Genomic DNA, 24,735 nt, shown 5'->3' with positions numbered 1-24,735 from the left:
AATGTGTGTTTTGCAGCAGAATACGAGAAAGTGGCAGCCGTTGCTTATCTGTGGATTGATAAAAATTATCTTGCCCTACTTAGACTAGGGTAGTTATTTCTGTGGAAAGTCCTGGTAGTAAAACTTCTAGTTTTGAATTTTGAAGGCTCCTTTGAGAAGTTTTTTAGTCACCTCAGTTTGCAGCCAGTATTTGGAATTTGTCAGGGAGAAGGACTTCAAACCACAGGCATACCGTTTCTTTTTCCCATGTGCCTCCCACTTCTGTTCAGGCTTTCTCACTGCGTTTGTTATTAGCAGCACTTGGGCAGCACATTGTGTTAGTATTTTTATATGTTTAGGCTAAATCCAGCCCATTGCTGATGACTTTACCCTCTTACTCTGGATTAACTTCAAACTACTGGGGTAGAAACGTGGTAAGTGAAGGAGAATGGTGAACCATCCTTACACTGGACCACAGTTCTTTAAATATAAAATTAAGCCTACAGAAGTGAAAGGAGGAGATTGACACCCCTTCTTTCCCACCACTGACTTTACTGACTGGAACTAGGGACTGTTCTACCCTGGCCTCCTAACAGCCTGCCAACCTCTCTGTTGCATCTCAAAAATGACACAGTGTGTTCTGGAGGGATTCAATGTAGGTCGCTCAGAGAGAGCAGGATATTTGCGTGTTGGAAAGCTTGTATCGGCCAGTGCACAGGAAAGTTGCCTTTTGGAATTTGTGTGTGTTGGAGTATTAAATATACATATTCTATATAAAAGATATCCAAAATACATCCTTGAGGACTTGTGTGAATAGTGCTGCTCTGTGAAGATGGTCATTTCAGCAAGGTGTAGGTCAGTGATAATAATATTCAGTTAAATTCAGATACTGCAGCTGTATTTCTCTGTTCAGGAATACATGGTGGGGGGTTACCCTAATGTAAGTTCCTTAACTAATGGTAGTGTTGCACTAATTAATGTTAAAATAATACCAAATTGTTGGTCTGTTCTTAAACTATGGTGTCTTAGGCTTTGTCTTCACTGAAAGATGGAATAGAACAAGTCTTACGTCATGTAACTTCTGTAATCTCTTGGAGTGCTCTTTAAGTTTGCTAAAATGAGGCAGAAATGAAATTTTAATTGTACTGAACATTACTTTTTAACTATATTGATGGTGTATAATCTATGATTCTATTCTTCTTTCTCTTGGGCTTTGGCCAGCTGTGAAATCTGGGATTTGACCTCAGAGTTAGGAAGGAAACAGAATCAACAGCTGTATTCTAATGCTTTGCTGTCTTAGGATACACATACTATCAGTATAGGAACTGTTTGTCGTTAATTTTGATTATTTTTTAACTCTCAAGCCAAAAGGTCGTTTTTGAAAACATTGTTTACCTATCAAATTGTTGAGGGCAGAAGAATTAGGCTGATGTCTTGAATGATTCTTTTCTTTTGCCAAAAACCCACATCCCATTGCCCTGCCCCTCCCCAACACTAGTAACTCAGTTAAGCAGTAATAAAAACATCTTCAGTGTATAGGAATTACAAGTATGTAAAGGGTTTAAATTTAATCTAATTACAAAGCAATTAAATTGCTCTTTCTTCATATGAAGCTACTGCAGAACTTCTCATTTGTATCAGAGTACAAAAACAGATGAATAATAGTGTGGGGTTTTTTATTAGGTGCTTTATTACATTATTAAGGGCAACCAGGAAATATTCCTCATGTTCCAGATATTGTGCTAAGACTGTTCTTATGCACCAGCTCTTTAATTTTCAGTTTTATATACTAAATAGAGCAGAACATAGGGTACTGTGAAATTTTGTCTTCTGTGCCTTCATGGAGGGGGAGAAAATATGCCAAGGGGCCATATAAGTGAAAGGGGATAAATGAAAGGAGAAGAAAAAAAGATTATGCATGTGAGGACAGAAAGATCTGGAAGCTGTAGAATTAAGCTTGGCTGGAGAAGGTGAATGAGACAGAGGGAGAAATTTCAAGGCAAATATCCAAACAGCACAGGTCAAACAAATGCCATAGAAATAAAAAATCCTGTTGTCCACAGATATGCTTGGCAGTTAACCTTGCAATTACTATGTAATTTGGATATTTTAAAATTATTATTGAATTTGCCATATTTTTGTTTCCCTTGAAGTCTTCCCTAGTTACGTTCAGTGATGGAGAACAGTGTTCCTATTGTCCTGTTACTCACTAATGCATAGTGTTTTCTGGGATACTCCCCTTTATATATTTGCCTTCTTGAGGTTGAAGAGAAGCCTAATCGATGTTTCTGAATTTTTTCCCACGCTCTATGATTTGGCCTTCTACTAAACTCATCCTTTCCTCCGGCTCTGCAAAATCCTCCATGACATGAGACAACTGCTCTTGCATTTTGTAGTTTTGAAGAAGGTCACAGTTTCATATTTTTGATGATTTATCAAAGACCATTTGAAAATTTTAGAAGATTGCTATCAATTCTCCTTTATCTTCTGTTTTTCTGAAGCCTTAAAAAATCCAAAGTGTTAGTGAAATGTAGTTATTTGTAGAAATTGTGCCATATAATAGTCTGTGTGTTTATCACTAATTATACTTAAATGTTCAACCAGTTGTTCTCTGCTCCAGTACGTAAAAAGAATTTTTAAGGAGATCATGCTTTGACTTGATGTGGGATGCACAGAGTAGAAAATAAATCTGGGAGATGTAGAAAGAATGTGATCTAGAAAATATTTAGGAAAGTGGAATTTTTCTGTAGTTCGGAGTTTTTCGGATTTCTGAAGTACATCCACACTGCCTTTGTGCAGCTGCCTGGCTTTGAATACTTGAGTTCGCCTGTCATTGCCTCTATTGATGTTGTGTCTGTGAATTAAACTCCAGTCAGGAAGAAACAGCTGAGATGGTCCCCACAGTGAAAATAAATGAACACCACCACCTCCCCCTCAACAAATCAAAATCAAACAAAAAACCCACCCAGAACACCCAACACTTCAAGTAATCAGTTTTAATTTCTCTGCAATATGCTTATCTACCCTAATTGGGTTTTTTCTGCTGGAGCCACAGCATATTTTACTGGTTTTCTATTTCTAATTCTTGAAGAATTTTTGTTCAGATACTTTTATATTATTTCTTCAGATTTTTTTTTCACATTTCTCCTTTTGCTAATTGCCCATTTATGATCACTTCATGAAGGTTGTAATTCAAAATTTTTAAGGATTTATGATGAACATAATGTCTCCAGTTTTGCAGACGTCAGTTAACTACTGGTCTTCTGTTTCCCCTGTTACTTGATTTTTAAGTTAATGTACCTTTTACACTTGGATATAGAGAACAGGATTTATGACAATTATTTTTCTCTTTATTTTGAAACACTGATGCATTTTTATGTTCCCCTCTCCCTGATGTAATAGGAGGTACTGATTTTCAGCTCTGAAGATAAATTTTAGTATTAGTCCTGTCATGAGATAGTCTACCATGGCTGGGTCACCTTAGTTAAAGGCAATCTGTACGCCTTTGCAAATTAGAAGTACAGCATTAATTAGTTCATAATGGAGCTGTCATAATGAATATGTGTGATGATGAAATACTGCTAGTACAGATGAAGGTAATGCAAGTGCAGATCTAGATTGTATCACTTTAATTAAAAAAAAATCTAAACAACAAAACAGCCAACCAAACCCCAAGCAAAACCGCACCAAAACCATGTTCCTATAAACAAAATTGCTGTTTGTTAAGAATATATTATACTGAGATTTGACAAAATGCAGGGAAAAGTTTGACTTCTTGCCTTGCTTTCAAGTTACTTCTTCCATTTCAAGCTTTTCAGTATTACAGGCATTTGGGGCTTATATTTGGAAACTTGCAGTATATAAAGTTGTCTTATACTTTCTTCATCTGAGTGTTGTTGTGTATGTAACTGTGTATAAAGGTGGTAGGGAAATGGAGTCATGATTTCCTCTGGAGAGGAAAAAAGTCTAAAAAACAGAAAAATGAAATTTGGGAAAAGATGCTGTGTAACAAAACTAAAGCATCATCAGCAAAAAAGCACTGGATAATTGAGTTATATGCGTGGTATGCTTCTGTTTTCAACTGACTTCTGACTTCGAACTGACTACTTGAAATTAGGAAAAATTGATTTGATTTAGTAGAGTGCAAGTTCTTAATTGTTCAGTAACACTTTCATTATACTGAGCAATGAGCACACGTATCTGCACATAATTGTTTGTTGATTTGATTATAGACCTCAGTAGTCTTTGCCTATGCTCAGCTTAGGAGGAAGCATTAACTGGTAGCTGACTGCTGAAAACTCTTTTCATATACCTCACTGAAAATGTAGTGGGTTTGGATTCTATTCAGAGTAACAAGTCTTCAAGTACATCCTGTCTTCTGGAGTTAGCATCACTTTTCTGAATGTCTTGTCTAATAAAACTTTTGATTTGCAGAGCATGGTGAATATGATCCTCAAACTGTGAGACCGGGAAGCCGATACAGTCACGTGCAGGAAGTACAGGAGCGACTGAACTTCTTACGGTGAGTTTGAGCTTGAACATTGTTTAACTTCTGTAAGAATACTTCTCATACTTTTTAAAACAAGAAACCCTTTGCATTTCTTTCTCTTCTATAGCTGTAATTTGTTTTGTTAACTCTTCCAAAACTCAGATGCAGATATACACTGAATGTTTTTGGTTTGGTTTGGTTTTTTTTTTCTGGAGGGCTTTTATGCTACTGTTGGAGTATTCAAGTAAAGTTTATTAGGACCTTTGGAATTCAAGGTTCTGATTCTGCACTTAGATTTGTATGGCTTTTTTCCTGTCTATGTGCAGAATCTTACTGACTTGAATACAATGTGCACTGGATACAGTTACATTCCTATTTGGGTAACTTAGTTTAAAATTTAAAGTATTTCAAGTGGGGATATGGCCATGTGTCCTTGCTTGTATCACACCAGATTTAAATCCATGATCATAAACTGACATATACTTTTGTCAGTCACTGATGTTTTGGTGGCAGCAACTGAGCCCTAGAAAGAAAGTGCAATAAAAAAATTATTTGGATTGTTTTGGCCAGCTCCTGTTTGAATAAAATAAGAAAACAAAAGATCTCTGCTCAGCATAGAGCTGCAGAATGTTGGTGCTTTTTAAGTCTCTCTTAGCTTTTTCCTGCTTGGTTTTAACCTTTTTTTAGATGAGTAAAAATACTTGAACCGTCAAGTTCTGAACTATTTTTTCCTTGTTTGCAAATGGAGATGTTCTTTTACTTTTTAAAATTTAACAAGAATTTTCATTAATTAAGCTAAAGTGTTAACTGTTTAATGAAATTATACAATAGCGTATGGATAGCACACTTAATTCATCATTCCTGCATGTTAAGAATTGTAACTTCTTTAGACTTAAATTCACTATTTGTTAATGTACAGAAATTTATGAAGTCCCACAGATGTCTGATGTAGAATATGTATGTAGCAATTGCTGAAAAGCAGTGCCGTAACTTAGTCCCTGATTTCTTTCACATAAAAAAATTTTGAATCAGAAAAATTATTTTAAAGAACTTTGATTATCATTTGTTCCTCCTGAAGCATTCTTAGTGTTAGTTCTCAGAACTGAAGTTCTTAATAATTGTTTCATAATAATTGAACACAAATGAAAGACTTGCTTAAATAAAAGGAAAAATTTCCAGTTCATTGACTTCTGCTTCTGGCTCTGCTCCATGGCATTGATACCTTTTTTGCAGTTTTGTTAAAGCAAGTGCTAAACCATAGTCAATGATTGCAAAATTAATTTATTATCATATGTTGTCACCTGACTTTTAAACTAAATAGTTTATACTAGGAAATGTACATTTCTTTTCATATAAAATGTAAACAATGCTTGGTAGTTTTGTATAAGGCACTTTTTTACTGAATTGTGTTCTTTTTTTGTTTAGAATATAAGTTCTTGATCCATTCAAACTTACTAAGAAATCATGGTGCTAATTATGAGTGGACTGATGATATAAATAAAGTTTTCATACTTGTTATACATACATGTATAATGTGCATATCCACCTTTGTGCCTGTACTTTTTACTGAATTGTAACTCTGGATGTCTATTAGACAGTGCTGTTAATTGTCTCTTTGTTTTGCTCAAGATTTTTATTGAAGGATGGTCAGCTGTGGCTCTGTGCCCCTCAGGCGAAGCAAATATGGAAGTGTTTAGCTGAAAATGCGGTTTATCTTTGTGATCGCGAAGCCTGTTTTAAATGGTATTCCAAACTAATGGGGGATGAACCAGACTTAGACCCTGACATTAATAAGGACTTCTTTGAAAATAATGTGCTTCAGCTGGATCCTTCCCTATTAACAGAAAATGGAATGAAATGTTTTGAACGTTTCTTCAAAGCTGTGAACTGTCGAGAAGGAAAGCTAGTAGCAAAGAGACGAGCCTATATGATGGATGATCTGGAATTAATAGGACTAGACTACCTTTGGAGGGTGAGTTAATTGAAGGAAGCATCTGAAAGGTTAACTGCTAAGACTTTCTCAGTCTCTATGTTTTTAGGAATGTGTAATTTATTAGTAATGGACTGAAATTACAAAAATCTACTGCTTCAAACTAAATGCATGGCTTTTGACTCCACTGTCTTCCCAGCGAGTATGCAAGTTGATAACTTTGCAGACTGATGTTTAACGGAAAGTTATTTGAAACATAAGTATATTTATGTATGCACATGAAATTAAAAATTTGCCTATACTGTTGAAGAAGAAAAGGTCCTTCCAGGTGAATTATCTGTAGATTTATCTTTTTGTCCACATGCACATTATAATTAAACTTTGTTTCATGCACTTCATAAGATATTTCAGAGCATTCCTTCCAAAGTGGTAAACTGGAGTGATTCTAGATCAGACCAAGTGATTGCTGGTCTGATTATTCTTCTTCTAACCACAACCTTTTGGCTAAACATGGTGGTTTTCTAGGATCTGTGGATTCCATATAACCACTGATTCTTTATATATGAAATGTTCCTTTTCAATAGGAAGGTTGAAGCTTTCTGAATTTTGCCAGATCTATTGGTGAAAAACATCAGTATCTAAACTGTAGCTTAATTTTTTCAGACTATTTCTAGTTCTCAAGAGCTGCATTAGAGCCCACAGTGGTGCACTGTGACATGATTATCATGGCTGTGTGTTTGTAAAATGTATAGAGCAGCAGTCTTCAGTAATTTTGGTTGTGGCTTGTTGAAGGGTTAGGTATTTTAATCCTGGTGATAGTAGTTAAAACCAAAGTAGACCCTAGTTTTTTATACAAATAAGTTCACACAGTGTTTGTGAACAGAGTCCCTGCAGAAGGTTAGCATGTTCTAGTTTTGGGAATCAACTTACTCTAATCAGCATGACAAAACTCAGGAAGCTTCAGCTCAGTACCCTGCAAGGGTTGTCTGTAAAACCTGCTGTCAGACCTGGTGACTAGTAATTAAAATTTAGATTCTCAGATTAGAAGCAGAATTCATTTGCTTGTCTCCCTTCCACCTGTTCACAGCCATTTAAATACTTGAAAATTCTGTCTGGTGATGCAAATTGTTGAAGCATCTGAAGAAGTTGTTTTCTTACTCTCTGAAACAAGAGAAAATTTGGAATATTATGTGAACATGAATATATAAAAACTACTCTTACTATTTATAAAACATCTTTTTTGCCAACTCTGAACTTCAAAATTAGTTAATTTTTGCCCATGTAATCACCTTAAGTGTAAGTTGTATTGATTCTGTTTTGTTACTAAGCATTTTAGTCCCTTTTACCTCATAAGATAATTAGACATACTATTGTGTTGAGATACTTATGTAGTGGTTTTGGTTTTCATTTTTATACCAGCAAGTTTTAAGATAAGCTAATGCTTTTTTTTAAATTTTGCTAGGTTGTGATTCAGGGAAATGATGACATTGCAAACAGAGCAATAGACCTTCTTAAAGAGATCTATACTAATCTTGGCCCAAGGTTACAAGTTAATCAGGTAAGAAAAAGCAACAAGAAATCTGGAATATACTAGAAAAATAGTCTTAAAAAGCAGTTTGATTCTATTTTTATTGTTGAAAGATTTGAAATCAGAAAATAGTTTCCATGTTTTGGAGGGTGAGGACAGCCATCAGATTCTGGGCAGATGCAGAACTAAAGTTTTTTCTCATATTTGCAGACTGAACTCTCATTCATTTTTCATAGTAAGTTCATCTGCTGTATTTGCTCTTTCTGCTCAGAAAACAGTTAATGCCCTGTGAGGAAAGCTGTTTGTTGCACTTTGAATTGTGGCACTTACTCATACTGGTATGTTCAGTGGCTGGGTCTGTGGGGTGTTGTCACAAGCTAACATAATCTCTTTTTTCTGTCGTGCTCCTTACAAAGGGTCACTGAGTTTCCATGTAATGGTCAAGCTGAAGTCTAGCAAATCAGATATTATCTCCCTGCATTAATATTTGCTGGGAGCTGTGGTTCAGTGGACAGAGAAGAGATACTGGGTTTCTGTAAGGTATGGGGAAGGGATGTCACCCACAGGTCCTTGACAGGCTGAGAAGTGGGCCCTTGAGAACCTTGTGTAGTTCAACAAAGCCCAGTGCAAGGTCCTGCAGCTGGGTTGGGACAATCCGTGGCACAAATACAGGCTGGGAAATTGACAGATTGAGAGCAGCCCTGCAGAGAAAGACTTAAGGTTACTGGTTGACATGAAGCCCAACATGCACTGGCAGCCCAGAAAGCCACCTGTTTCCTGGGCTCCATCAGCAGCGTGGACAGCAGGTCCAGGAAGGGGATTCTGCCCCTCTTCTCTGCTCTGGTGAGACCCCACCTGCAGTGCTGCATCCAGCTTTGGGGTCCCCAACACAGGAAGGATATGGACCTACTGGAGTGAGTCCAGAGGAGGCCATGAAAATAATCAAGAGGCTGAAGCACTTCTGCTGTGTAGACATGGAGAAGAGAAGACTTTGAGGAGACCATAGAGCAGTCTTCTAGTACTTAAAAGGGGGCTGCAAGAAAGCTGGAGAGGGACTTTTGACAAAGGCATGTAGTGACAGGACAAGGGGAAAGCTTTAAACTGAAAGAGGGTAGATTTCAATTGGATATTAGGAAGAAATTATTCCTATGAGGGTGTTGTGTCACTGGCACAGGTTGCCAGAGAAGCTGTAGGTGTCCTACTGCTGGAAGTGTTCCAGGCCAGGTTGGATGGGACTCTGAGCAGCCTGGTCTAGTGGAACATGTCCTTGCCCATGGCATGGAGGTTGGAACTGGATGATCTTTAAGGCCCCTTCCAACCCAAACCATTCTGTAATTATGTGACTGCACAAATTTAGTGGAGGAATATTGTCCTTTGGACAATCTCCAGTTGATAACTTGCCAGGTGTATTTCTTAAAACTCCAATATTCTACTTGTCTTCAAAAACACTTTCATAATCTTCAGAGCTGCCAGTCTGCCAGATCCAGCACAGCTGCTCTAGGTGGTGAATTTACAGCCATTCAAGCTGTATCTTACTGCAGTGGCAGATGGCTGGAGGCTTCTGTCTTGCTGTAGGTCTGGGCTTACTAAGCACACTTCGATCTGTCCATCTGCCCATGCTTAGCTCTGATACTTGCAGAAGTGTTGGATTTACATGCATACAAGAATTCTTTAACGTAGTCTGAGAAAAAGAGAAAGTGAAAGTCCAGTTTAGTGTTCTCTGTCCAAACTTTCACTTTTTCCATTTACTTACAGTATGGTTATAGCTGCTGATGTGAGATTATTGAAGTGCACACTAAATTACAACTATTTATTGATGGGAGTTGCTGAAATAAAACGGCTTTATTGAGCTTTTTTTAACTTACCTATTTTGGTTTGGGGGATTTTTTTTCTTCTACCATTCAGTTATCCTTCTGAAAAACTGGATTTTAATATGTCTTGTAATTGCACCACTTTCTTAATGTAATTAGGTAGTGATTCATGAAGACTTCATTCAGTCCTGTTTCGATCGTCTAAAAGCCTCCTATGATACTTTATGTGTGTTGGATGGAGATAAAGACAGTATCAATTGTGCAAGACAAGAAGCAATAAGGATGGTGAGAGTGTTGACTGTTTTAAGAGAGTATATAAATGAATGTGACAGTGATTACCACGAAGAGAGAACTATTCTACCTATGTCAAGGTATGTGTGGAAAAGCAGTATTGTGATTTGGATTTCTGTTAAACTAAAATAGTATTAATATTCTCAGGATTCTTACATTCTAAATGGTTTCTATGCAGGAAGTGGTTTCACTGTGTTTCAGAATTCCATTTTCTTTGCTAATATGTGAAACCCTATTAAAAAAAAAATATTTTGAAAGATCAGGCAAATACAGGTATATATGAAAGGGACAGCAGACCTAAGAATAAACTTGGTGGTTTTTTCTATAACAAGTGCAACGTACCTTGAGGTTCAGTTGTTCTGGATATAGTTCTTTATTTCAGATAATGACTTAAAAGCAGTACTGTTCTTTACATTAGCATGGGCAAAGCTTTTTTGTTTTTCATGGTCTTACTATACAAAAACATGTTGTAAATGTATATATTCACCTTCCGGAATTGTTTACAGAGATCATAATTGTACTTTGCAAGATTAAATTTTTAATTATCTCTAAGTGAAATATTCTGTAAGTTCCTCATAATAAAGGGAATAAGAGAACTATGCTTTGAAATATATTTATTTTCTGTATACGTTCACTCTTCTTATACTTGTCCTTGAGTGAAAACTTAAATCCTATCTCTCTCTATGGATTTATGATGCAGCTAACATATTTTTAAACATGGTGGAGGTTTCTCGTCCACTTATTTTAAATGCACTTTTTGTCAAAAAAATTGAAGCAATTGCGGGTTTTTTATGGTGTGTCAGTAATTTGCAGTGTTCCTACAGCTTTTTTTATTGTATATATTGATTGATTAGTCCTAATGAAGTTCTCTTGTTGATTGTGGGTACATCTTTTTTTTATATGGGCTGCTTATTTGATTAGACTAATCTTTCACAGGCCTTGTTAGCAAGGAGCTTTATGAGGAGTTTTTGCCTTTTGTTGCATGGGATTAGTTTGTTGGGCTTATCTGGGCACATCTTTCCTAATGAGCTCCCTGCCATTGTGGGGAGTGTGATCACTGCTAATGTGAAACCGTTTCTTCCTTTTATGACCACTTAAAAATTTCTTTTAAAGGGTTGTGATTTTAAAACCTGGAATTCTGATATAAAACTCATAACAGCTTTTGACAGAGGGTATTAAGGCTCGGTGACCTGATGGCTTTTCCTGATTTTGGTGTATTTAAAGCTGAGTTGCTTTGCTAAAAGAGCAAAACATTGCCAGTCTGATTAAGCTCTGTGTGCACATTTTTATCAGGAAATTACAAGACAGAGAAAAGATCTAAAATTTTATAAGAATTCCTAACCAGACTGTAAATTTGACCATATGAGTAATGCATTTGTTCTGAGTGTGGCTTCTTGAAAGATTCTGTGGATATCGTTGCCATAGTTGCTGGAGCTTTCACAAATCTTAACACTGGAAAATACCATGTAAAGATTTGATGTTGAAATACCTGCAGCAAAAATTGCAGCAGGGAAAAGAATTTATTTCATGAGGCCAGAAGTAACTTCTGCTGGTTTGTTTATTTTCAGAGCTTTCCGTGGTAAACATATCACACTTGTAGTTCGTTTTCCAAACCAAGGCCGGCAGGTGGAAGATTTGGATATTTGGTCTCACACAAACGACACAATTGGCCAAGTGCGCCGTTGCATCCTCAATCGCATTAAAGCCAACAGTGCACACACAAAAGTAGAGCTGTTCATTGGGGGTGAGCTGGTGGACCCTGCAGATGACAGAAAATTAATTGGGCAGCTGAATCTCAAAGATAAAACGGTAAGTGTTGCAGGCTGGGTATTTACATCAATTCAGATACTGTTTCCTTTTTGTAAATGCTTGAAAAATACCATGCATGGGATCATTTATTTTTATGAAATAGTTCCATTTTTCCTCCTTATATTATGCAATTAACATTGTATCAGATGCTTATTTGGTAAAGAATCTTCATTTTTGCAGAGTATTAAAACTATGATTGTGTTTTTCAGCTAATTACAGCTAAGCTTACACAGATAAATTCTAATATGCCCTCAAGTCCAGATAGTTCTTCTGACTCTTCAACTGGTTCTCCGGGCAACCATGGCAATCACTACAGTGATGGTCCAAATCCAGAAGTTGAAAGCTGTTTGCCTGGAGTGGTAAGCATTTTCTGAAATTAACAGTTCAAGCATGTTTTTTCTTACACTTTGTATTTGGCTGACAATTTTTATGGTTTTTTTAAATTTGCTTATTTTAAGATCATGTCACTGCATCCTCGATACATCTCTTTTCTTTGGCAAGTTGCAGACTTGGGCAGTAGTCTAAATATGCCACCTCTTAGAGATGGAGCTCGTGTTCTTATGAAGCTCATGCCACCAGGTAAAACTTAACTTTATCCTGTTCTTTATCTTGTAATATCCTGTATAATAATTTCTCACCTGATATATAAAAATGAAGATAGGGAGTATTTTCTACTTTCTGGTAATTTATTGGTACTGTAATTCATTACTGTTATCCTGATTAGGACTGTAAAAGATTTCCCAAGTAATAATTTCTTGTCTGCTATATAAAGTTGTGTAGTTTGCAGTTGGTACTGGGGTTCAGTGCCACAGTGCAGTGAAAATGGGGAGAAGTATTGTATTTTAAAGTGGTTTTGCAGCTCTGCTTTAATGGGATCAGTTTTGATGGTAATAGTCATTGCAGAACATTTCATAGTTGATTTTGTCTGTAACTTTTTGCAACTATTCTGATACACTTAAAATTTTTCAGATATATAACTGTATATATCTGTATATAACAGATACATAACTGACTTGTTGTGGAGTAGTTTTGCTGCAAAATGCTTATAAGTTGTTTTTTTATTGCAGATAACACTACAGTTGAGAAACTAAGAGCAATTTGTTTAGATCATGCAAAGCTTGGGGAAAGCAGCCTTAGTCCATCCCTTGATTCTCTATTCTTTGGTCCTTCTGCCTCACAAGTGCTGTACCTAACAGAGGTTTGTGATGCTTTGCCTGTTGTTTAAAAATTGTCAATTCTGTCTGTGGCAATCCTCTCTGTAACATTATGGAAGCCTAAGATCAAATTCTGGTTTGAAATTAACAATTGAAAATACTTAACAATTTACTGGAATAAACATATGTATGGCCAGTGCTGTCAAAACACTGCATATGTAGTATTGCTACAAATTCTCGTGTTAAGTCATCTATATCCAAGCTGGTGCATTTCCATTAGTTAACTCTGTATTTTGTTCTACAGGTAGTTTATGCCTTGTTAATGCCTGCCAGTGCACCTCTGGGAGAAGATGCCAGTGATTTCCAATACAACTTCTTGAAAAGTGGTGGTTTGCCTCTTGTGTTGAGCATGCTGACCAGAAATAACTTCCTGCCAAATGCAGATATGGAAACTCGAAGGGGTGCCTACCTTAACGCTCTAAAAATAGCCAAATTATTGCTAACAGCAATTGGATATGGCCATGTTCGAGCTGTGGCAGAAGCTTGTCAGCCAGTTGTGGAAGGCACAAGTACAATTTCACCGGTAATATAAATCTTCCTTGCAGCAAATAGGAATGTGCTCTGTGTTTTATAATGTCTGCAGTAACATCTCTACTTTTCATTGACAGTCTATTCTTTGAGTGCGTTGCATGTCAAGAACTCAGAGTACTTTCAGATAATGTTGTCTTGCAATTCTAAAAAAGAGATCAACTTACTAAACAAATCCTATTTCTTGGTGACTGTAAAAAGTTAGGTGTGAGATGTACTTGCTCTGTATATGATATTCAATGGTTTGCATGATTGTTAGTACAGGTAACTTCTCATTTTTAATTATATTTATCCTTCTGGACAAAATGTCCAGCACACAGCAGGATAAACACATCATGTGGTGGGTGAGCAGCTGGTTCACAGGTCAGGCACAAGGGGTTATAGTGAAGGGCAGGGAGACCCTGAAGAGAAACCTCAAAAAGTGAGAGGACTGGGCAATTACCAACCATATGAGGTTCAACAAGGGCTAGTGCCATATTCTGCACCTGGGATGGGGCAACCCTGGATATGTGGACAGACTGAGGAATTTGATGCTGGAAAACAGTGACACAGAAAGGGACCTGGGTGTCCTGCTTGATGCCCAGTTGAATATGAGTCAGCAGTGCCCTGGCAGCCAGGAGGGACATCTGTGTCCTGAGGGACATCAGGCACAGCGTCGCCAGCCGGCCAAGGGAGGGGATTGTCCTGCTCTGCTCTGCTCTGCTCTGCTCTGCTCTGCTCTGGGGCGGGGGGCTCACCTCGAGTGCTGGGGGCAGTTTTGAACACCACAATATAAGAAAGATACGAAGCTCTTAGAGAGCATGTAAGGGAGGGCAACGAAGATGGTGAAGGGCCTTGAGGGGAAGCTGTGTGAGGACCAGCTGAGGGCTCTTGGTGTGTTCAGCCTGGAGGAGGCTGAGGGGAGACCTCACTGCAGTTAACAATTTCCTGGTGAGGGGAAGAGGAAGGGCAGGCACTGATCTCTTCTCTGTGGTGACAGTGACAGGACCCAAGGGAATGGCCTGAGGTTGTGTCGGGGGAGGTTAGAAAAAAGTTCTTCCCCCAGAGGGTGGCTGGGCATGGAACAGGCTCCCCAGGGCAGTGGTCACAGCACCAGGAAGTGTTTGGACAATACTCTCAGGCACATGGTGTGACTCCTGGGGATGGTTCTGTGCAGGGCCCGGAGTGGGACTGGATGATCCTTGTGAGTCCCTTCCAGCTCAGCATATTCTGTGATAAATGTGAATCCCCCATTTGTGAGTTTCCATCCCAAGTAGTTTCTTGATCTATCAACCTGTACTCAATAATACACAGAGTGCCCCACTTCAGAGCCCTTTGTTCCACAATATTGACTAAGATCCATCTCTGAATCAGAGAAGTACATTCCCCTTAAACATCAAAAATAAATACCTGTGCTGGTTAGCTGCATCTATTGGAAGAGATATAATTAATTCTTTTTCAAGTAAATCATAACTCTTAATGATTACAAAGAAGTGAAGATCCCTTTTTATGTCTCATGTTACAGTATAATAGGAGTGTATTAAGGCAGACATGTTTGCCACCCTGTATCTCATCTATTTTAAATGAGTAAATTTTACTGCCCTGCTTTCTTACAACACTTATGTAAAGTGCATCAGACATAACATCACTTGAGTTTTGAAGTATTGTTTGAAACAGACTTAGGCTGACTTCTTAGGAAGAGGCAACATTTGTCCACAATTGCTGACTTTCACTATTTAGAGTTGCAAACATCTGATTTAATAATAACTGATTTGTTGGGAAAAGCATGGTTATTCTTCTTGTCACCATCATCCTCTTTGAAGGACTTTGGTATTTTTTATTCCCCTGGGATGCAGGTGAGATTTGTTAAAGCCTTTCATTTCTCTTACCTAACGCATAAGCCCCAAAGCGTAACTTTCTCTCTTGGCTTTCCATCAGTATTTAAGAGGAGGAGGCAGCCAAGGTTATGTGTCTGTATCTTTCAGTTATTGGTCTTTTGCTGTCAGTAATACCTTTAAAATTTTTACTTTCTTCCTTGTTTTCATAGAACGTTTAATTACTAATGTTGTTAAATTCAGTGTTATGGTACACAGAACCTGATTTGCCCCATATATTGCTGTCGATCAGTTCCAGTAGCATCCAATAGCTGATTGACTGTGGAAGCTCTGTTAGTCTTCAGTGGAGGTTCTGTAACTTTGCTCCCTGAATCAAGTGTCATAGTGAAGCTGACAAAACAAGGGATGTGACCAACACCAGACCTTACACAGCAACCTCACAGTGTGTCTTTTGGGCAGCATTTGAGATGGGCTTTTTGAATTAACTGGTACAGGAAAATGAAGAAACTCTTTTGTTTTAACTTGAAACCACAGCAAACCATCTTTTGTTTGTCTGTGACAAGGAAACAACCATTTCAGATTTGAACTGTCAAAACTACGAAGCTCTGGCAGACTAAGGAGAGAGGGATCTATGCTCAAACCAATACAGAAAAGATAAAAACTTGTCTTGCTGTTTCTGTTTTGAAACTGTTATCGAAAACAGGAGGGATAATTTCAAACAGAATTCTTCAAGAGTAAACTAACTCAAATGCTTTAAAATGTATTTCAGTATAATAAAAACTTCAGCCATGTTCTGTCTGGACACTATTATCTAATCTAGAGGGAGGCCCAGTGTATTGCCAAACCCTTTCTTTCCCACATCAACTGAAAGGGAAGGAGGCATTGTAACAGAAAAAAATTCTGTTAACTTAAAATAATCTGATCAATAAACAAGCCCCCAGACCTAATAAGTTTGGTGCAAGTGCCTTTTCTCTTAACTGCTTGTACTCTGTGATCCTACACTGCAGCATAGTGTCTTCAGGTGTGATGGTATCTGTTTGAAAATGAGAAGGTTTATTTCTGTTGGCATTTGCACTAAGTAGTTTTCCTTCCAACATCTTACCTACTTCTACCAAATCTTTCCTAGTTACTTTAGATCTTCATATCTTCTTGCTTTTTTTTCTCATGTAAAAGTAAGTATGAGAAATACTTTCTTCCAGATAAACCAGGCTACGCATGACCAGGCAGTGGTGCTACAAAATGCCCTACAAAACATTCCTAATCCAACTTCAGAATGCATGCTGAGAAATGTAGCAATACGTCTTGCACAGCAAATATCTGATGAGGTTGGTGAATTCCTTTCTGTATCACCTTTTTCCTTATAGCATCTTTTCTATATTTTTAATCCTTAAATTTAATGCTCTGTAAGACATGGATTTTCCTTTTAAAATGTCGTGAAATGTTTTAGGTAATCTTCATATGAAAGAGAAAAGTCTCAAATCATTGCCAGTGTATCTTTATATATTGAAGATACATTAATGATTCAAATGAAAACCTCAGTAAGGCTAAAGAATATGCTTTGCAAACGTAGTGGTCTTATCTGTGTGGTGTGGCCAAAGCTCATTTGGATCTGGAATCATGAGTCATGTTAGTGAACACATCAGTGAATTCGGCTGAATGCAGCAGGAGCTAAAATCACAACTGCTTGAGCTTCCTCTTCCATGTGCATCAGGATCCCTCAGTTTCCAAAGTGGAAGCCATAAATACAGGTTTTCTGTACCATATAGCATATCTGCAAAACTCTGTCCAAAATGTTTCTGAGGTGTCTAGATAGAAGATATTATTGTATTATCATCCTGGTGTTGACAAGTGCACTGTCTCTTGAGAACCAAGGACAGTGTCTAAAGAAAGCACAAAGTGCTGCACTGCAGGACTGAGCCATCTGCCTTCTGTCAGTGGTGGTTTTGCATCCATAGGTGTAAAATCAGCCAATTGAACTCTGATTTAATTAAATTTCTTCCATAGAAGAAATGTCTTTTGAGGTGAGATGTGAGGAAAGGTTTTTGAATTCTGCCTTTGTCTTTCTTAGAGGCCTGCTAATAAATACATACTATTTTTCTTTCACCAAGCACATCAAAGCAAACAAAATCTGAATGTCTTTAACAGTATTGCTGTGGAAGTTTTGTCTGTAATTTTCTGAAATTATGAATACTGCTGTAGATCTAAATTTCTTACGTATTGTAGTTTGCCTTTGAAAGGTTTTTTTTTTCCTTTTCATGTTTCAATGGTCAAAAACACTTTTCAACAGATCTCACAATTTTAAAAAATTAATCTGACACAGTTTCCATAGGCCAGAGAGAAGACTTTAGCACACAGAGGAATCTTACACCTTTTTAAAAAATGTTGCTACTTAAAGTTGGAAACTACAATGAGATTAAAAAAACCCCATCATTTTTCTCGTGGCACTGTTGCTGTAAGGTTGCTTTGCTTGTAATAAAGATAAAATGTCTTTTATTTTTCTTTCAACGACTGTTAAACTCCATATCAGTACAAGAATGCACATTGTTCAGGTTTCCTGATGCAGATACCTCACTGGCTCAGCTTCTTAAAGTCACGTTTTTTTATTGTCTGAGCTTTAGAAAAATGAAACTTGAAATCCTTGGGAACAGTCTGCCATCTGCTTTTAGAGATTACCTATTTTTTGGACATTCTATTTTGAATATAGACTTCAGATAAGTTTTGTATTTTTTTTGAAAGTTGATGTGAACTATAAAGAATAGCAGTTGTAGTATGTTTTGTAATGTGTGTTTATCAGTAGAAACCATTGGATGTTAACTCAGACCATGCACAAAACACTGAAGAGTGACTCTGCATTCCTAAGATACATGAGCTGTGTTCTTACTCATGTTCAAACCTCTGTATCTTGGACATGAAGCAATCCCTTTATATAATGATCACATACTTGATAAGCATCCGTTTGTCAAGCTGGCTATCAGCTAGCACAGCATGGGGAGAAACCCTAAAATAAGTTCAACTTTTTACATTGCTTAAGAGGCTGGCTGCTTTCCAGACGAATGCTTGGCGGTTTCTTGGGTTTTTTTCCTAAATAAAGAAGGTTTTAGCATTGAAGTTGGTAGTTTCTGCTAAGCCTTAGAATCAGAGTTTACATTGCTTAAGAGGCTGGCTGCCTTCCAGATGAATGCTTGGCAGTTTCTTGGGTTTTTTTCCTAAATAAAGAAGGTTTTAGCATTGAAGTTGGTAGTTTCTGCTAAGCCTTAGAATCAGAGTTGCATACATCCTACTTTAAAAAATGAAATTTTACATGACTGAAGTATAATTACTCTTCAAGATATGTCACCTGTTTCCTATTTAAGGAAAAATTCTTTGTTTTAACATTTTAAATCCTAAATTTTATATGAAATACATTTGTGGGAAATTAGAATCCATTGTAGTGTTATTTGCAGCTGCATTTTAATGTTGCTTTAGTTAATTTCTCTTTTTTTTCAGGCTTCAAAATACATCCCTGACATCTGTGTTATCAGGGCAGTACAAAAAATTGTTTGGGCATCAGGTTGTGGGTCAGTTCAGCTGGTTTTCAGCTCAAATGAGGAAATTAGTAAAATCTATGAAAAGGTAAGAACTCCTGAACAACTACTTTCCTAAATAACTGTTTGTTTGTGTACCAAAGGGAATGTTGACCTGGTCAGGCTTACAGTGTGATGAGCTTTTAGGTGGATACAATGATGTATTTCAGAATCTAGTACACGTCATTTTCATAACACAGCTTAATTTTCTATTCCAAATTCCTTTTCTTGGTAATTGTTGAATTGTAACTTGAATATGGTGTCAGTTCAAAAATGCACCAGTTCTGTAACTGCTGTAACATGTTTTCAGCCCAGTTAGTTCTGCATTTAAATAAGGAATAAGCATTTCCTGCAGTGCTGATTTGTCCACTCTTTAAACTTAAAAGGTCTGTTCTACAGAAGTGATTCAAGGCATATGTGCAGTCTAGAATGAGAAAGAAGAGCAAAATGATGTGAGAAGAATTGGAAAAAACCATATAATTGCTAATTCTGTATAGCTTTTTTCTTTTAATCATTGTTTCACATGTGGTTTACACAAATAGTTTGGAGTTGGGAGTTTTATATCAGTACATTATCACACACCTTGTGTTTAAGTAGTGTTGCTTACAGTTACAGGAAATAATAATCTGTATTTTGACAGTGATTTTAAAAAAGCATCTTCCTTTTTCTGTCTTACAAAATCAGGTTTAGTACTCATCAATACTTGCCTGAGAGTAAAAGGAAAAGGAATATGTAGGGAGGGTTAATTCTTGGTGTATTCACTGTTGTGCTTGAATGATCAATTGAAAGGATATTTACTTCAGCAAAATGCAACACCTCTCCATTAGCTTTCATAGTGTTTTAATGGCATCTGCTTCTATTGCTGTGAGCATGACTTCTTCATGAAATAAAGTTGGGATTGGGGGTTTTTTTAGCTGATACTTGCATATAAAACATGGTTTAGTTCATGTGACAGTCCAGGCACACAAAGAAAAGCGCTTGTATCTATACATAGGATGCTTTAAGAGCAGTAGTGCACAAGAGAAGATATACCTAAAAGAAAACATACCTAAATGTACTTTTTGAACTTTTTTCTGGGTAATAATTGTACATTTTAGTTCTGTAAAAATACTTTAAAATAATTGGAGTTTTTAAAAAGGTGAAATTTAAGCTGTGCATTATCAGTCATCCTTCAAAGGATTTTGTGGTTTTTTTTGGTTTTTTTTTTAATTCTTACTGACACCTGTATGGACATTTGTAATAAATGGCAGCTGCATTTGGTTTATACTGTGCAAAAGGAAAATAAAATTTGAAGGGGAAAAATTGGAAATTCAAAAGAGGAAGGAATTGCAGAAATAAGCAGGGAAAATAAAGTACTCTTTGTTAATATAACATTAAAAGAGAGGAAAGTATCCGAGAAATAGAGGAATATTGTGGAAGAAAGGACACAGTTTAAGAGAACTGTATCTGGTTATAGATGAGAGGAAATAATTTTATGATAGCTTTATAAAGATTAAATATAATGATGTACAGACCCCCCAGCTCTGGGTGCCTGAGTGCAGGGAAGTACTTCATTGAATATAAAATGTTCTTTGCCTTTCTCCTGGATCCCTGCAGCTGTGCAGAAATAATTTTCCTTTCTAACCAGGGCTTCAGTGCAGAGCAGGTGCAGTTCTGGACTTGTTGAAGGCATTCTGCATTTGCTTTCTGATCTTGAGTTGTGTCAGAACTGCCACATCCTCCTGCTGCAGTGCAGTGACTGCCTCTGATTTTTCAGTTGTTGTGCATGGACAAAATAGTGTTTGTTGCCAGAGTGAGGCATATTTTGGCCTGTTCACAATTAATTCTCTCCTCTGCATTGTAATCCCTTCTTTCTGCCTAATTAATCTTGATACCTTTCCACATATAAAACAAATATTAAATGCCTCTAGTTAATGTTGCAAACCTGCACTCATGATTTATAAATGATGAATTGAGACCTGCTCACATTCAGTTTCTTCAGAACTTCATGAAGGTAATTACTTCTAGATGGAGGAGAGGGCTTGCCTCTCCTTTTTATTTTGAAAAAATGTGCCAAAATCAACTCAATTAATTCAAGTGTTTAGTTGAAGAAGTAACCTATGCACCAATTAGCAGTAATATTATTTTCTATTTCAAAAATCACCACAGCAGCTGTGTTTAAAACTTAAACAGCTCTTTCATGTTTCTGAAAAATAGCAAAGTGATTAATAAATTCTAAAAGTATTAAAAAGCTTTTGGTCAAATAAGTTGTGAGTGTCAAAGCCTTGTAAAACTGGATTGATGAATTTTACAGCACTGCGCCTTCCTCTGTTTGAGTAGTAAGAGTTTTCCAAGCTTTAAACTCCATGTTTTGAGTAGTAAAGAAAAACAAAACAAAACAAAAAAATCCCAAACAAAAAAAAACCCAGATGCAAACCAAGAAAAAACTCCCAACAGTACTAACTGATGTAATTGTTGCCTACAAGCTTCCTATTTAACTTCTGTCTCCATAAGTTCACGCTTGGAATCCTCCTTTGAGAAGCACAGTTCTGGAAGTTCGAGTCATCCCACATAGTGCTTTGGCTTGGATCTAAGTGGAGTGCATAAATAATTGGCACTGATAATCACTTAGTATCACTAAGTCACTAATCACAAAGCTGTGGTTTGTGTTTGTTTTTAGTGATATACCTTGGAGCCAGTTGGGTTTCTTGGGATTGTTTGCTGTACCCATTTTGTGCACTCTTGTTTGTTTTCACAGACAAATGCAGGAAATGAACCAGACATGGAAGATGAACAAGTTTGCTGTGAAGCACTGGAGGTGATGACCCTGTGTTTTGCTTTGATTCCAACGGCACTGGACGCACTCAGTAAAGAGAAGGCATGGCAGACGTTTATCATTGATTTACTATTGCACTGTCACAGCAAGTAAGTTTTGGTGGTGTTCTTTTATTTTCTTTTTTGTATCACATCTATTATTTGACAATTCATAATGAGTATAAAGCCTAAATGCAGAGCAGTGGCTTCAGCCCATCTGAAGTTGTCACGTGAAGCATTGGGGTGGATGTTTACAGAAACCATCCAGGTGGAAAGTTGTTATATGTTATTAAATTTGGTTGCTGGTGCTTTATCTGTGACTAAAGAGTTAATTTTAATTTACTGTTGTTTCATGAATATTCTAACTTTTCATTGCGAGAGATCAGAAATTAGTAGTGTCTTAAGCCTTTCGGTACGTTTTAAAGGGATTCAGATTGTGGTGCTCTCAGATGAATGGGGTCAGAATTTGAGCACTGTGAATTTGAGCACTGTGTTTTGGAGTTTTTGACTTTTCTAGATAAACAGGTTGAAAAGTCTTACATTTAGGAATATTTGCCGTAACAAAAGGATCAATGGTATCGTCAGAGCATCTCGTTACAGTGAACTCTTTGCACACACTGGTGAAACTGTGGAAGGTTACCAGAAATACCACAAGCTTTATTAGTTTGCAGCCTGTGGAAAAGGGTATTGAATTTTCAGTTTCACTGAAGCTTGCTTGTATCACGCGTTGTATGGAAAAATAATTTATACTGTCAGTACAAGAAGCTAGCTCTGAGCTCTTTTCTCTCATATGCCTGTAAAACTTGTGATATGTATGATAATCTCACTTAGAATGGTGCAGCTGTTAATTGTTACATGATAGAATAGCATAAACATGAGTAGAAACAGAAGACTGCTTTGTAAAAGAAGATGGTGAAGTTGAACTAAGGTGCTAAAAAGTTCCTCTTCTGGATTAATGTGGAAACAAATCAGTGTTTGTAATGCAGAGGAGGTTTAGCAAATACCAGACAGAACTGAATATCCTTCCATGACAATTGTTCTCTAATCTCCTACATTCAATCAGAGAACAATGTGAGCAAAAATATGCATGTGAGAAAATATTTTTGGTGCACCATAAAAGACAAGGAAGATGATCAAGTTCAGATCTCACAAATAGGATCTTTCTAGAAAAGATCAGATGGATTGTTTGTTTTTCAGAGTTTGAGATTGGGACTTCTGTTTCCTCAGAGCATAACCATGCTACCTCTAAATTGAGAAACAGAATGCAAAATGTTTAATACTAAGTGCTAGGGCAGTTTTTCCCCTCCAAGATAATTGATTTTGTAGTGGTGTCCCCTGAGTGCAAGGTAATTGATTTTGTAGCAGTATCTCCTTAGTTAAGAGGAGATAGCTGAACAGCTAGTCCTAAATAATCCTGGAACCCAGAAGTATTTTGCTGATTTCTGCAAAGTGTTTGGTGGCCACATGTATGTGGCCCAAATAAATAAAATTCTTTGTGCTGGTGTAAAGCAATGGCACTTATACCCACTGAAGAGACTGTTGTCTGTTAACTATACAGAAACCTGTGTCCTGGAGCACTCAACAGGGCAGGATTCAGGTTGGCAGCTCTAAGGGAGGTGCTTGACCTCCAACTGTTCCACCTGCTGAGTGCGAGTTCATCATGCAGCTCATGTCCTGTGTGCCAGCTCTGTGCTGTCATCATGTGTCTAAAACAGCACAAGATGCCTGTGCTTAGGCAGCTGCATCCCTCTCATGACTCCTTAAGAGCTCTTAGATTGTTACAGCTTCACAAAAATATAATACTTGTGTTCAAACATTGCATGCTCCTCAGAAACATAACAGTGTGAGGCACGTGTTCGCTTGGTTACATTTCTCACATTAGGAAAATATCACCTCTATCTATTTCATTCTGCCTTTAAATGCACGGACTTGAGGAGTGTCTGTGTGATGTGTCCCAAGCAGCTGACGGATTGTATCTTAAAATAGCTTTTTGTGAGATGTTCTACAAAAATGTCAGCTCAGCAATCAGACCTCGTAAAATGTCAATTATTGTTAAGAACAAAACAGACCAGCCCTGCCACACGGTCTGCTGCAACTCAGAGCAGAGTAGGAGAACTTGCAAAGATCAGAGAAGGGTGACAAGGGAGATCAAAGCTCTTCAATGACTTCCATCTGAGGAACAGCTGAATAGCTGGGGGCACTTCATATTGGAGGAGAGATGAATGGTGGGAGGAGAATACCACAGAGACCCCTTAAAATCAGAAGTAGCAAAGGGAGAACAAAGGGAGAACTGTGTTTCTTTGTGTAAGACCTTCTTGAGCATAACACTTAAGCAGTGCAACCCTTCAGTTTGGAAATGGTTTGAGGGGTTCTTTTGTGAACTTGTCCAGTGAGGGCTATAAAATACTGCTCTTGGTAATCTTCCTGAACCACAGATTGTTAGAAGCTGAGAGAACATTCTGGAGAAGTGTCACTGCATGATTCCTTCTTCTTGTGCACTTCCCTTTGTGCATGGTACCAGAGATGGGGTGCTCAGCCAGGTGCGTCTTTGCTCTGACCTCAAGGTCATCCTTATGTGGCTTTGAAACCACAGTTAACCACACATGAAAAAACTCGGAAGGGAATAGGATTCTTTGGTGTGCTTTCCACCCTGACTCCATGGCCACAAAACAAAGACAGCCCCACCAACCAGACTCTGCAAAACTCAGTTTTTCATATGCTGAGATACTTTGATAAAATCATTAATTCAGCATTCATTTGTAGTCTCTTCCCACACAAACAAAGTTCTTCCTAACAGTTTTTACAAGGCATACTGCTCAGACAATTAATCCTACAACTTGAAAGAACAGGATTTGGGATTTGCCTTAAGTTTTTTTTTTTACTGAACCTTATCCATTCCCGCATTGCTCCAGTGATTAGATTAGATTCTGAGGTGGAAAATTTCCTTTAATTATAGCCACTTGAATTTTCAGGAAGGTCATCATCT

At 37.4% G+C, this 24,735-nt stretch overlaps 1 protein-coding gene across 2 annotated transcripts in view; it reads left to right on the top strand.

Annotated features, from left to right (window-relative positions):
- USP9X (ubiquitin specific peptidase 9 X-linked) overlaps positions 1–24,735 on the top strand; it is a 96,270-nt gene that overhangs the window by 47,245 nt on the left and 24,290 nt on the right. For both annotated transcript variants that reach the window (XM_069027638.1, XM_069027558.1), the window contains exons 15-26: positions 4,414–4,501; positions 6,098–6,440; positions 7,861–7,956; positions 9,897–10,108; positions 11,597–11,837; positions 12,047–12,196; positions 12,296–12,416; positions 12,905–13,035; positions 13,296–13,574; positions 16,593–16,718; positions 18,880–19,005; positions 21,694–21,860. In XM_069027638.1, coding sequence (XP_068883739.1) covers positions 4,414–4,501; positions 6,098–6,440; positions 7,861–7,956; positions 9,897–10,108; positions 11,597–11,837; positions 12,047–12,196; positions 12,296–12,416; positions 12,905–13,035; positions 13,296–13,574; positions 16,593–16,718; positions 18,880–19,005; positions 21,694–21,860 — 2,080 coding nt within the window. The remainder of the gene's footprint in view (positions 1–4,413; positions 4,502–6,097; positions 6,441–7,860; positions 7,957–9,896; positions 10,109–11,596; positions 11,838–12,046; positions 12,197–12,295; positions 12,417–12,904; positions 13,036–13,295; positions 13,575–16,592; positions 16,719–18,879; positions 19,006–21,693; positions 21,861–24,735) is intronic.

Source organism: Aphelocoma coerulescens, chromosome 1, assembly GCF_041296385.1.
Source record: "Aphelocoma coerulescens isolate FSJ_1873_10779 chromosome 1, UR_Acoe_1.0, whole genome shotgun sequence".
Classification (NCBI taxonomy): domain Eukaryota; kingdom Metazoa; phylum Chordata; class Aves; order Passeriformes; family Corvidae; genus Aphelocoma; species Aphelocoma coerulescens.
The sequence above is the reverse complement of the archived record's forward strand: the minus strand, read 5'-3'. Positions and strand labels throughout refer to the sequence as shown.